The sequence below is a fragment of the Heteronotia binoei genome, chromosome 11, assembly GCF_032191835.1.
Source record: "Heteronotia binoei isolate CCM8104 ecotype False Entrance Well chromosome 11, APGP_CSIRO_Hbin_v1, whole genome shotgun sequence".
Taxonomy (NCBI): domain Eukaryota; kingdom Metazoa; phylum Chordata; class Lepidosauria; order Squamata; family Gekkonidae; genus Heteronotia; species Heteronotia binoei.
In genome coordinates, this window is record NC_083233.1 from 22642576 (window position 1) to 22657034 (window position 14459).

General features: G+C 53.0%; 1 protein-coding gene across 1 annotated transcript; it reads right to left on the reverse strand.

Moving 5' to 3' along the window:
• Positions 1 to 1555: 1555 nt before the first annotated feature.
• Positions 1556 to 14127, reverse strand: SPRY3 (sprouty RTK signaling antagonist 3). The gene is made up of 2 exons (XM_060249983.1): positions 14060 to 14127; positions 1556 to 5816 (listed from the first exon to the last, which is right to left on the reverse strand). Exon 2 carries the CDS (start codon positions 5767 to 5769, stop codon positions 4846 to 4848), a length of 924 nt encoding a protein of 307 aa, XP_060105966.1. The 5' UTR covers positions 5770 to 5816; positions 14060 to 14127; the 3' UTR covers positions 1556 to 4845.
• Positions 14128 to 14459: the final 332 nt, after the last annotated feature.

Consider the following 14459-nt stretch of genomic DNA (forward strand, 5'->3'; position numbering starts at 1 on the left):
GTCCCCACTACCCCATCAGGCAGCTTGGAGAAGGCATTTCTTTCTTTAAATCACTTCTTCCAGCAAAGCCAGCAGGGGGCTTAGAGAATGCATTCAAAGTTGCTTTCTTTCCACCTCTCCCTCCCTTCTCGCTCCCTCATCTATTTGCCTCCCTCCCACCCTGGAGATGCTCTCAAACATCTGACGTTTATTCTAGGTGGCTCTTATGTTAAACAAGTTTGGCCACCCCTGGCCTAGACTATCCAAACAATTGTGAATGTTAACTTTGTACACGCCCAAACGCCCAGTTGTAATAATATCACTGGCCAGGCCTGGGCAGATTGGACATAGAATCTTCTAATAATTTTCCATCTTGCCCTTTCTCCAAGGGACTTGGAATGACATACATCAATCTTCCCTCCCCATTTCACCCCCACAGCAGCCCTGCGGAAGGAGGTTCAGAGCAGCAGGAGGTCCCAGGACTCAAGTTAGCAAGATGGTTGGAGTTCTGTGAAAACAGTTCCCAGCATTTCTTTCCCCCTTGGATTAGGATCATGGCACAATGAGGTGGGATTTGGGCCTCCTCCCTCCCCTTCTTCTCTCAACCCAAAACCTCCTTAAAAAGCCAGTGTTTGCCCAGTGGAATAACAAAGCAGTCCTGAAGTTGAACAAAAAGTTGTTGACGATAATCATTTTATAGATGCATCTTAAAAACCAGGTGCGTGAAATAGCTCTAAAAGGCCCCAACGGAAATTATACCAATGCACTTTCGAACTCTAGGGAAGGTGAGCTTACAGAGTGGTTGAAACATCTATCACTACTGCTTATGGACAAAGCCCATGGCATTAAAGACAAGGTTCTGAAACTGGACTGTGCACCAGGAGTCCTTGGTTCAGATTTCATGAACAGGACATGCTCCTTCACTCATAAGGGTCATCAGGAGGGGGGGTTGTAGCAGGAATTCCTTTGCATATTAGGCCACACACCCCTGACGTAGCCAATCCTCTAAGAGCTTACAGGGTTCTTCATACAGGGCCTACTGTAAGCTCCAGGACTGGCTACATCAAGGGGGTGTGGCCTAATGTGCAAAGGAGTTCCTGCTACAAAAAAAGCCTTGAGGTGATGAAAAGTGTCATCAAGACAAAGCCCACACATATCACAACCCCATAGGGTTTTCAAGGCAAGAGATGACCAGAGGTGGTTGCTCATTGCCTGCCTCTGCGTTGTGGCCTTGGACTTCCCCCGGAGATCTCCCATCCAAGTCCTAATCCAGGTTGGCACCCTTCTTAGCCTCCAAAGCTGATGAGATCAAGTTAGACTGGGCCATCCAGCTGAGAGTGGCAATACACATTCCCAGGGGTGGAATTCTAGCAGGAGCTCCTTTGCATATTAGGCCACACACCCCTGATGTAGCCAATCCTCCAAGAGCTTACAAAAAAGAGCCTTTTAAGCTCTTGGAGGACTGGCTACATCAGGGGTGTGCGGCCTAATATGCAATGGAGCTCCTGTTAGAATTTCCACCCCTGCATATTCTCTATTCCATCCCTACCCAAAGACCAGAACACAAAACAGAATCTTCAAAAGTAATATATTTTTATTGAATAGTTGCTTTGGAGCGGTTCAGGGCACCACCCATAGAATTATTTCCTTTATTTCAGCAGTGGTTCAGTTTTAACAGTTCAATTAGATTTGTAAGAAGGAGGGAAAAATACAACTAAGAGAGTTAACTGTAATAAATATGTTTGGATGCATTTTTCTCTCTCTTTTTATTAAATCTTTAAAATAAACTTTTCAAATAAATATTTGTGCCTTTGTTTTTGTTTTTTCAAACGGTAAATGTGGTAAAAAATATACAACAGACCGAGTAGAGAAAGTGGAGGACAGGATTGGGGGGGGGGGGGAGAGGTTCTGCACACAGCACAGAATGCCTTTGGTACCCGAACAGAGGCTGGCGAGCATCGGTCCTCGTGGCCCTTTCGGCAGGGAGGGGCCTCCCTCAAGACAGCGCTCAGAGCAGAAGCCATCTGGCGTCTGGATGGGGGCCTTCAAACGGAAGATAAGAAGTTGATTGTGACAGCGAAGGGGGAGGGGAAGGAAGGAAGAAGCAGCAGGCAACGTGAATGTAAGCAGCAGCACTGGGCTCAGATTCAGGCAGGGTCCCCTTGAGCTGCCAACACAGGTGTAGCGTTACCAGAGGGGTAAAGACATGGCTGTTTCATTCCCTTTTGTGGCTCCTGGTTGTCTGAATGCCCCCGCTTGTGTGATCGCCACTGGCATGAATCGTCCAGCTCAACAAAACTGTTCTGACCCCAGCAGAAATCATGACCGAGGGCTCAGGCTATTGTCTCCAAGCCACTGGAAATAAAAGTCCCTTCTTTCCAAAAGGATGGTCCCTTGTTTTCTCCCCCCTCCCACAAAAAATGAGGGGATCTAAGAGGGAAAGGAGGGCATTTTTTTTGAAGATCTAAAAAAGAGCAACAAGCCCAAGCTCTTGACGATGCATTAACCTCAGGGGTGGCGTTCTAGCAAGAGCTCCTTTGCATATTAAGCCACACACCCCTGGTGTAGCCAATCCTCCGAGATCTTACAAGACTCTTTTCTTCTAAGCTCTTGGAGGATTGGCTACATCAGGGGTGGGTGGCCTAATATGCAAAGGAGCTCCTGCTAGAATTCCACCCCTGGTTAACCTTAAAAACAGTCGTTGTCATCCATGCAGCTCTGCAACACCACCCACTTTGGCAGGCTCCTCCATGTCTCACTTGATACAAGTCAGCTCCAGAAATCCTTGAAAGGGAAGCCTCCTGAAGTTGGCAGCACACAAAGAGCTCAGGTAGCTCTTTGGCATTTGTACGAGTCACCAGGAAGCCAGGCTCTGCATATGGCACCATTCGTATCGGGAATCAAGAGAGGATCCCAGGAGAACCCTAAGCCCCCCCCCCTTCCCCGCTGAATTTATAGATACAAAAATAGATCAAAGCAACCTCTAAAACAAAGAGAAGCCAAACCAGTGGGGTTGCGTGCTCATGGAGTCTCTGCCCAACTTTTAGCAGGGGCAGGAAGGTGAAGAAAGCTGAGCTGCACCTCTAGCCTCCAGCACCGTCCTTCAACAGGTCAAAGGTATCGCTGATGAACCTCCAAACAATAAAACACAGCTCGATAACCCCATTTTCTGTGCAAATGCTGGTGAGCTGGAATTGGTTTGGGATCAGCAGTACGGCCTTTGGATCTTACGCATGGTCTGGAGAAGGATATACAGCAGAACTCAGCTTTGTCACTAGGCCAGAATTTTCAGAGACAACCAAAAAAATAAAAATCCTACCGAGATGCAGTAAAGTGCCCAAACCACACATTTCCAAGCCCTCTTTCCCCCCGCCCCCCCAGCCCCACAGGAATATCTATGGCTTCTCCACAGCCTCAAGTCTACAGATCCAACTTTGAACCGCCTGTGCTTACTCCCAAGGAAATGCCTGTCACCAGTGTCCAAATTGCTCCACCAGAATCAACTTTCCCTACATGCGATAGAACAAAGCCCCCTGGAAGAATCAGTCCCTCCCCACTCCCTTCTCTAGTCAAACAGAATCAAAGTGCTTTTAGTTAAGCAGGGAGAGGAAAGAACGTGCTCATGGCTCATCCCAGTGAGCTCTCCAGCCGACAGCCGATCTTTCTCCTAGCTCCCTGCCCCCATCAAATTGGAAGCTCGATTTTCAGTCCCAAGAATACCTAGAAATCGTTCTCCACCTTGCACATTTTCCTGGCATTCTCTGCTTTCAAGAGAAAGCTTGTCACAGTAGTCAGATCTTTAAAACTGTCATCCTGAATGGCTGGGAGCTGCCATTCAGCTGTACAGCAGGATGTGGTTCTATGTACCCTTACATTTAGGCAGGGGCAAGCTTTCTGTGCTCCAAAGGAGACTCCACACTGTGAATCACTCAGCTCTCAGTGATAAGGAGCTGCATCCACGATACAGAGATGCGACGGCTACAGAGGTGATTTTGCAAGCGAGGAGCAGCCAGCCAAAGGTCTCCTGGTCGACCTTTCGCCTTGGCTAGACCCACAGTGACATTTCATGATATCCAACTGTCTACTACATCCAGAAAGGATCAAGGTCGAGCCTGCATAGTTTCAAGCCCAGTGGATTTGAGATTTCGGTTGCCAGATTGTGTCAAGCCCCTACCCTTCACACCTTGTGGTCGAACCTCATCCTCATGCAACTGACGAGATGTACACCCTCATAAACCCTTGGACACTTGTGATTTTTAACCTTCTCCCTCTCCCCTTTTTTGGACAAGCATCCGCACTCGTTTCCAACAAAAAAACTCCCGACATATGTTTGGTACGGCAACCACCATTTGCTACTGTTTGGAAGCTTCTCCTTCCCCCCCTCTGCAAACTGTGCAGGGCAGAAGGAGGTCTGGAATATGAGTACAAAGCAGGGGTTCCGGAGAGACTGAAAACTTGGGGATATCACGGCCTCATTCCCCCGGTATCTTAGTGCTTGGGTGCAACACTGATTTTTGGAACCCACCACAGATCCGTAACTCATAAGGCATTCTGGAGGTCAGAATCCCAAACCATCCTCTAGCAAACCGTTCCCCCACCCTCGACTGTGAACATAATTGTCTGTCTCCGCTTCCTGTTCCACTTGTCCTCAGCCATCGCCGACGTGCAAAACCCTCGAAGCTCATCTAGGAACAAGGGGACAAGTGGTCTCCATCATGGAACCAGCTTCAACATTTGATGAGGGACGGCAGGTTCAGGGACTGGCCATTCCTCTGTGCTTTGTACCCAGGCCAAGGCTTTCAGCAGCGGAAGCTGAAGGAGAAGATGAAGAACAGCCGGTTTCCCCCTTGGTGGGGCGGGGAGGAGTCATACCGGCTTGTCCAAAGTCTTGGGGAAAGCTGCCCCGCTGGAAGAGGAGATCTTCCGACAGACTGTATTAGTGTGACTCTGGCAGCGGCAGCCGGGTCGTTTCAGGTTGTCATAGCCCCTCTGGCAAAGTTTGAGGCACCCCAAGGTAGGGAAGTAGCAGCACAGGCAGGGCATGAGCAAAGAGAGGAAGCTCATGGCAACCCAGCGGGCGCAGCAGGAGCCGGGGGCGCACGAGCACGGGTCGTCTGCACAGGTGTCCTCGTCGTCCGAGGAGCAGTGGTAGAAGATGCCCTTCACGCAGCAGAGGCAAGTCCCGTAGTCAATGAGGTTCTCTGGCGAGCAGAGGCAGCGCTGGTTGCAAAGCCAGCAGGAGGGCAAGCTGCGGGTGGCCGCGCAGCGGGCGCACTTGCAGCGCCCACATTCCTCGCAGATGAAGAGGTGCCCCGAGTGGAAGGTGGGGGGCTTCTCGGCCGCCCCCTTCAGCAGCTCCTCGGGCTTCAGGTCACCAGCTCGGGGCGGCTGCGTCCGGACGAGGGAGTGGCCGGAGTGCGAGGGCGTGATCCCACCGAGCAGCCGCTGCTCCGAGGTGGCGGTGCCATGGGAGATGGAGCTGGCAGTGCTGGAATGGCTCAGAGGCTGCTGGAAAGTCAGCGTCTGGTGCGGCTGGTGCAGATCCGGGAAGGCGGAGGAAGTCAGCCGCTCCTGTGCCACCTCCTGCTTGTGGGTCCCCTGCTGGTGGTGGGACAACGAGGGGACAGAGTGAGCTTGCTTGAAGGAGGCGGCAGAAGGTCTCTCCACGTAGTCATTGGAGGCACGGATGGCGCGGATCTGGTCGATGGACAGGACCTGCTGCAGCTCCTCGGCCACGGAGTCCACGCTCTCTTGCGGGCTGCGCTCAGCTGTGCTGGATGAGTGGGGCATTCTGGGGAAGGAGGAAGGCTCGGGTCAATGGGGAACATCAGAAGATTCTGCAGGAGAAGGAAGCAAAGGAAAAAAGGCCCAATTGAGATACTGTAAGGTAGGAAACGTCATGATGTGATGTCACCCCGTGGGTCGGTCATGACTTGGTGCTTGCACAGGGGATGACCTTTACCTTTTTAAGGTTGGGGGTGGAAGAGACGAACATGGAAAGGAACCCTACACTCTGTCCCAGGGAAGGCACTTTTAGGAAAGAGAAGGAAAGTTTGTATAGAGCTCCCAAGTAGGCACCTATCTGAACACCAGACCTGATCCACACCAACTAGATTTCCAAACAGTCTGGGAGGACCCAATGAAAAGCAGGATGAGGTGAGGGCATCCACGCCAACTGAAAGCGCATCTCAGAATGCCACCTATGGAGGAAGGAGCTATTGGATTTATATCCTGCCCTCCACTCTGAATCTCAGAGTGGCTCACCATCTCCTTTACCTTCCTCCTCCACAACAGACACCCTGTGAGGTGGGTGGGGCTGAGAGGACTCTCACAGCAGCTGCCCTTTCAAGGACAACCTCTGCCAAAGCTACAGCTGACCCAAGGCCATTCCAGCCGCTGCAAGTGGAGGAGTGGGGAATCAAACCCGGTTCTCCCAGGAAGATTCCAAGACATGTATTTCATTCGCCTGGCCATACCAAAAGAAGCAAGAGCTTGGGTGCAAGTGCTGCTTCCAACATCATTCCTTCCCCGCCTCCTTCTGTGGTATATCCTAGGCAGCCCCCTCATCTTGATACCCATCCACCACAGGACTGACAGCGAAAAACAGAGGATGGAGAAAGAGGCTTGTTCCTCAAGACCCAAGAACAGGAGTTTACATCCTTTAGCAAGAGTTACTTTTGAGTAGCAAAAAAATAAATAAATTCTGAGCTACTCCAGCCTCCCCATTTTGTTCTGTCTTAGGCACAGAGCTGGAGCTATCAACTATGCAGCAGAGAAAAATTCCTATGAAATAAGCTTAAAAAAAAAAGAGCCTAGAACAGATTTACACACACACACACACACACACACACACCGGATGAATGAGTTTACTCTGCAGCAACAGCTGGTGAGCTTCATGAGCTACCTACCCTAAAACTCTGAGATAGGCAAATTCAACAGGAAAGCAGGGCTGGACCATCAGAACTTCAGGCCCAAATTAGGTAAATATGATTTAAAAAAAAAATCTAGACTCGAGCCCAATAGCACCTGAGACCAACAATATTTTAGGGGAATAGGGTTAGGGTTGCCAGAGATCACCATGACTTCCAGGTATGGCCACACACACACACAAAAGCAACCCCACCAAATATTTGGGGGACATACTCTTCTGAGAGTCAAAGCTCCCTTTGCTATGCATTGAGTTTGGGTTCCCTAAGCCAATTTTTAGACTAGGAGACACAGAAGCATAGAGCTGGAAGGGACCCCAAAGGGCATCTAGTCCAACTCCCTACATGATGCAGGACATTCACTGCTACCTCCTTCTCCCACTTCCTCAGTGACCCCTGCTCTAGGCCCAAAGAGAGGCAAAAAAACCCACCCTCCAGGATCTTTGGGCCAATCTGCTGGAGGAAAATGCCTTCCTGATCCCAAAGTGGTGGACTGGCCTTACCTTGAAAGGCACTGGCTCATCTCTTCCTGCCCTCCCTCTCTCCCTGACTGCCTGAATTCATTGAAGAAGCTTTGCTGTCAGGCGGCTATCTAGCCTCTGCTTAAAAATTTCCAAAGAAGGAGAGTCCACCACCTCCAGAGGAAGCCTGTTCCACCAAGGAACCTCTCTTAAGTGTCAGGAAGTTCTTTCTGATGTTCAGACACACATCATGCCGCTAGCACGCCTTTCCCAAGCACATAGGGGCACAACTTGGCTTAGGACCACAGTGTGGGAGAAGAAGGGGTGTTAACCTTCCTTCCTACACCAGTCTCCCAGCCCTGGGAAACCCGGACTTAGCCGCAGCCTCAGTGGCAAGATAACAGGAGTGGGTGGAAGTTGGGTGAGGTTCAAGCTGAACGCTGACCAGTTTTCTGGAGGCTTTGGCAGCTGTCTGTCCTGGGGGAGGAAGGAATGGCTGGAAGGCCAACCGCCCCATCTCTGGAAAGCAAACGGAGGCTTTCCAATCAATGAAGCCAGGGCAGCTGGTAAGGAACGCTGCTGCCGGAGCTGTACAAAGGAAAGAAGGAGAGAAGCAAGGAGAGAAGATTGATTTTCATTAGCCAGGTTGACCTTGAAGGAGAGCAAAGAGCGAGTGAAGATCAAGAGACATCTCCCTTTGATTGCTAAAAGCCAAAGCTGCTTTGGGTGTTCTCTCTGGGCCTCTCTCTCCCCAACTCCCACCCTTAAGGGAAGGGGGGGTGGAATAAAACAGTCAGTCTGGATTCACTGAAAAACACTCACAGCCTGCAGGCAAGCAGAGATCAGAACTGGGAAAGGGGAGGAAGAGACAGACCAGAGCAGGGTGGACAAACTGTGGCTCGGGGGTCACATGTGGCTCTTTCACGCATATTGTGTGGCTCTCGAAGCCCTCACTGCCTGGCTTGGAGAAGGCATTTCTCTCTTTAAATCACTTCTCCAAGCCAAGCCAGCTGGCTCCTTGGAGAATGCATTTAAAGTTGCTTTCCTTCCACTTCCACCTCCCTCCTCATCTATTTGCCTGCCTGTCCTGTGGCTCTCAAACTTCTTAGAACTTCTTCTCGGTTAACCCACCTGCCTATTCCCTTCTGCAGGGCACGAAGCAGCATCCCCCCTTCTCATTATTGCTAGTGGTGCCCCTAAATCCTTACATGAACCATTTTACACTTTAGACTCCATAATGCTTTCTCTGCATATGCACATGTCTCTCAGTTCTCCGCTTCCCTCTCCCCCACTCTTCAGCTTACCCTACTGTCCCTTTTGCACTTCCCTCCTTCCCACTCCTTTGCCGTTCCTCCCAAGTCGAGTGGCCACAGCACACAAGGCTTTCCACTCTCCCAGCAATTCACATCAGTGAAGGAGGCTCAAGCCCAGGTGGGGACCACATGGAGAGTCTGCCTGCAAACAGGGGTGACACCACCAGGACTATTTTTGTAGCAGGAACTCCTTTGCATATTAGGCCACACACCCCTGATGTAGCCAATCCTCCAAGAGCTTACAATAGGCCCTGTAAGAAGATCCCTGTAAGCTCCAGGAGGATTGGCTACATCAGGGGGTGTGGCCTAATATGCAAAGGAGTCTCTGCTATTAAAAAAGCCTTGGACACCACCCCCACTGCAGACAATGGGAATTTTGGAATCCTCCACCCAAGGACTACAAATGGGGGGGCACACAACCCAGCCTTTTAAAAAAGGTTAAAAGGAAGCCCCCTGTGCAAGCACCAGTCATTTCTGACTCTGGAATGTTGTGACACTTTAAAAGCTGGCAGACAGGCAGCAGTGGCGAGAACAAAGCAAAGGAAAATTTATCAGGGACAGCCTTAAGCAAAAGTCTAGACTTCAGGTAAGGCTGTATTATACTAGGCAGGATATGGATCCTTTTGGTGCATCAACAGGACAGTACTTGCTTGATCTGGATTCCCACCACCTTGGGCCACAGATGACCTGGTGAGACCCAACATGATTTATCAGACATAGCAGGAGTTCAGCTAGAGGTTTGAACCAACTCATTTTTACCCTAATAACTCACTAGGCCACTTCTATCAAGTCACTACTTCCCACTGCGAGGTAACGGCATGGATCAATTCTTTTTTAAAAACACCTAGAAAGTCACCTATCCACCAGAAGCTACTTCTGACCGTTCAGGCCCAGCTGAGTACAGGTGCAATTCCACTACTTAAGACCAAAGAATCACTATTCCATAACTTTGCAATATCACTGTGCAAGTCGGAAGTGGAAAACTTATTGTAAGAATTTCAGATTTTGTTTTCAAAATACATGCACGCACGTCAAGCTTCTAGCCCAGGGGTGTTCAAACTGCAGCTTGGGAGCCACATGTGGCTCTTTCACACATATTGTGGGCTCTCAAAGCCCCCACACCCTGTCAGCCAGCTTGGAGAAGGCATTTAAAGTTGCTTTCTTTCCACCTCTTCCTTCCTCCCCCCTCCCCCATCCATTTTCCTTCCTTCCTTGAGGCTCTCCAACATCTGACATTCATCTCTTGCGGCTCTCAGACATCTGACATTTATTCTTGGTGGCTCTTATTTAAGCAAGTTCAGCCACCCCTGTTCTAGCCCATAAGGCCACAAAGACAGAGTTGACTGCAGATGAGCAAGGCCTGGCAGGAAGATGCTGAACCAAAATTCCAGCCGTCAGTGGGTGGGGCTCCAAGGCCCTGCATCATTCCTTCTTCCCTCCTTACCACTCGCTGGCTGAAGCAGAATAAATTATGCAAGAGGAAGCCAATAAGCCTCACGTAGACAATTTGCAGAGTTCAGCAGAGAATTTGGGTGCATAGATGCAGAGCCCTGCCAATAAAGGCTGTGATTTTACAGGGTAGGCCCGGGGCCCAAGTTTTGACCAGCCTGGCTTTAGGACCCAGCAAAAATTCTCCAGCACCAAAGAGGATTCTTGAGGGGGTGGGGCAGGAGAAGGAGGAAAAGAAAAAGAGGATTGAATGACAATAAATTGTTTGCCATTCCGGATGCGATGAATCCAATCCAGCAGGCAGGAGGGACTGAAATAGATACTGCAGCGGAGGGAAAGAAAGTGTGTGGGGGGGAGGAGAAGAGAGAGGCAGAGGGTGAATCAAAGGGAGCTGGCAGCCACAGCAGCTGGGAGTGGAAGCCACTCTACAGCAACCCACTGAACATGCACATAGAAAGCAGCTGCACCAGGGCTTTTTTTGAGCAGTAACGCACAGGAACGCAGTTCTGGCTGGTTTGGCATCAGGGGGTGTGGCCTAATATGCAAATGACTCCTGCTGGACCTTTTTATACAAAAAGAGCTCTGTGAGAAACAGTGGTGACATCAGGGTATGTGGCCTGATATGCAAATGAGTTCCTGCTGGGCTTTTTCTACAACCCCCCCCCCCGAGCTGCACTTTCAGAAAAGCGCCAGAACACCTCTGCTTGGAACCACTGCAACGCCAATGCCAGAGGAGGATGCTGTGGTGGGAGCAGGAAAGGGCTTTTATCATCCCCTCGAATGGAGCCAAGCCGTAGCAGTCCATACCTCCTGAGCGGCTACCAAATGTGCCCCCCCCCATTCGCTAGCCCCAGTCAACCCACCTCCATCAGGTGGCACAGAGTTCCCCACATAGCCCCCCGATCGCTACAGCTCCCGCTCTTTCCCCAAAATCACACAGGCCAGCACAGCTGGGCTTAGATGACTCCCACGCTTCCTGCTGCCGCCTGTATTGCATTGTGCAGGACCCGGCGTCCGGGTGCTATTCCACAGCCCTTGGAAACTGGCAGCGTATCGCCGCCGTGCTGTCCCCGCAGCCACGAGGACAACGGCCATTCTCCTGATTCTCCGTTCTCAGGTCAAGTCAAGCTGAGATGAAACCCATGCAAGAAATCCCCCTCGGTCTGGAAGTTGTGGCCTGATCGCTGGTGCCGAGGAGAGCTTTTGCCTCTCATGCAATAATAATAGGCAAGGTGATTTAAAGAACAAGCCAGAGAATCAATCCGGCAAGAGGATGTGAACTTCTGATTTCACAAAGAACGCCTCCATGAGCCAGTTCATCTGCTACAGCAACCTTGAGATTTTTGTAGATTTGGCGAATTGCAATAAACGGATCTGCTGCAACAGGGAGCTCATCGCGGATCACAAAGTTAAGGCCTTTTTATCACTATTCTACACACACACGAACACATACACACAGGAGAAAGCATCAAACATTCTCTGCACTTTGAAAAACACGGAACAAACTTCAGTTCCCCTGCACATTGAATAAGGGACCTGATTTTCTTTCTCCGAAACTTTAAAAGAGGTGCCCCCTTCCTGGTATCCTGTGGGTGTGGTCGGGGGTGGGGGGGGGGACTGGAATTTTGACCTGCAATACTTGGGAGTCTCCCCTTAGCCCTGAGGTCTCTGGATAGTCACCAGCAAGCCACTTTCCAACTCTCCCTTGAAAGCCACCAAATGCTGGCTACAGGTACAAATTCAGGAGGTGACTTTAGGCCACCCGCACTCTCCCAGCTGCTCCCTTCCCCTTCCACAATACAGGTTGATACCTTCCTACCTACAGTTCAGAAGCGATGCGAGAGTGAAGTATCCTGACTGCTTGAAATCCACTCTAGATAAAGGCCATCAGCCTCTTCTAGCCTTCGGCAGCCTGCTATGACTTGAATGAGCCCTCCCCGTTTCCACCCCCAGCCCCGGTATTTCTCCCCTCCCAGATTGCACATTGCAGAGCCATCGCCCACAGGCTCCGAGTTCTCCAGGGTGTTCATGGGCACAGCCCCCACCCCGTCTCTCCCCCTGCAGCCTCCAAGCACCGCCCCGGATGGTCACCAGCTGCTTCCAAGAGTTCACGATTCTCCCAGGGAAGGAAGCCATCTAGCTGCGTTCCTGGGATCCAACACCAGCCTGGTTCCCTGCCCTAATGGGGACTCAGTCAGAGGCACACAGCCCACCCCCTTCCAGGCATCGCAGGGACTCAGTCAGAGGCACACAGCCCACCCCCTTCCAGGCATCGCAGGGATTCAGTCAGAGGCACACAGCGCACTCCCTTCCAGGCATTGCAGGGATTCAGTCAGAAGCACACAGCACACTCCCAGGCATTGCAGGGACTCAGTCAGAGGCACACAGCCCACCCCCTTCCAGGCATCACAAGGATTCAGTCAGAGGCACACAGCCCACTCCTTTCCAGGCATCTCCCGGACTTAGTCAGAGGCACACAGTCCACTTCCTTCCAGGCATCTCGGGGATTCTGTCGGAGGCACACAGCCCACCCCCTTCCAGGCATCTCAGGGACTCAGTCAGAAGCACACAGCCCACCCCCTTCCAGACATCTCTTGTCTCTCAAGGGCACCGTCTGAAACCACAAGCCGGCCAAGTTCAAACCTTCCACCTTGGGCACTCCCAGTCATCCAGCGATCCAGCCATCCTCCCCGCGCCCCACTGCTCAGCTACTCCCCCCCCCCCCTCCCCGAGTCCTGGACGGGCTCTCCATTGGGCCGAGTCGTCGCCCCACCTGGGGGGAGCCCTCGCCTCGTCCCACGCAGGCTCCTTCTGAGACAGTCTCCTCCCCCACCCCTGCCCAGCGACCCCACCCAAAGCCCGGGAATCCGACGCCCCCCCCCCCCCCCCAGGCAGGGCAAGAGAGCCGCCAAGGTCGTCGGAGCTCCCTCATCCCGCCACCCCTTCGCCATTCACAGAGCCGCGCCACTCCGTCCCGCTCCCACCTCGCGGCTCTGCAAAAGACGCCCCGGGGCGGCAGGTGGGAAACAAGGGCTGGACGACGGCCGCCTCCATTCAGGTCCCAGCCGTCGAGTCCCCGCCGAGGCCGGCGTCGCGCTGGCGCTCCGGCAAGCCTCGTCCTGAAAGCAGCTGGGCCTGGAGAGTGGGAGCCCCTCCCCAGACAGTTCCTGTCTCTCGCCCGGCGGCGGCCGCGACAGCAAACCTTCCCCACGCACCCTCGCTCAACCAAGAGCTCTCCGGAACCCACAAGTCTGCCCGTCGCGGGTTCACAAGTGCAGGGAAAGCCAAACTTTCGCACCCCGCGGGAGCTAAGCAGCGAATGCAGAGAGCGCCCCCCCCCCATCCAAGACATCTCCAGGGCCGGCCCTAGACTGTCTGGCACCCTAGGAATAGCGAACTTCTGCTGCCCCCCCCATGAGAGGTTGCACAATTCAGTGCCCCCAGAAGACTGGCGCCCTAGGCGCTCGCCTAGTTTGGGGCCTGGGGCCTCTCCCCGGGCGGTCAGAGGCACACAGCCCACTTCCTTCCAGGCATCTCGGGGACTCAGTCAGAGGCACACGGCCCACCCCCTTCCAGGCACCTCGGGGACTCAGTCAGAGGCACACAGCCCACCCCCTTCCAGGCACCTCGGGGACTCAGTCAGAGGCACACAGCCCACCCCCTTCCAGGCACCTCGGGGACTCAGACTGAGGCACACAGCCCACCTCCTTCCAGGCACCTCGGGGACTCAGTCAGAGGCACACAGCCCACTCCCTTCCAGGCATCTCGGGGACTCAGAGGCTCACAGCCCACCCCCTTCCAGGCATCTGGGGTCTCTCCCCGGGGCTGGGAGAGGGAAGGGATGCATGCAACGCTCGCAAGCCGGGATCGGAGGCGAAGGAGGCGGCGGCTCGCCCCTTTCCCCAAGCCCGCCCCGTCCGCGGGCGCTCACCTCGGCGCAGCTCCAGCCTGGCTTTGCTCTCGAAGGGGCGGCTCGAGCGGAGCTCCCACCAAACCAAAGCAGACCCAGCAGGGCCGCCAACCCCAGCAGCGGCGGCCGCAGCTCTCCAGCTCGCTCTAGGAGCCAGCGAAAGCGCCCCAGGCAAGGCGCGAGCAAAGCCCCGCCTCCGGGGCGGAGTCCGCCGCCGAAGGGGCGGCTCCCGCAGCGGCGCGTGGAGCTGATTTTTTAACGATTTTTTTTTTGTGAATGTAACCGATCACGCCCGCGCGCTTGTGAATGGAGGGAGCCGGAGGGGGCGTGGTCTGGGCCTCAGCCCCGCCCCCGCCCCTCCTTCCTTCTCCTCTTCCCTCCCTCCTCTCGCTTTCCCGGAGCTCTTAATGCTCCCCCAGTG

Coding starts and splice junctions, on each gene's coding strand:
- SPRY3 (XM_060249983.1), bottom strand. CDS start 5,769: ATGCCCCACTCATCCAGCACAGCTGAGCGCAGCCCGCAAGAGAGCGTG.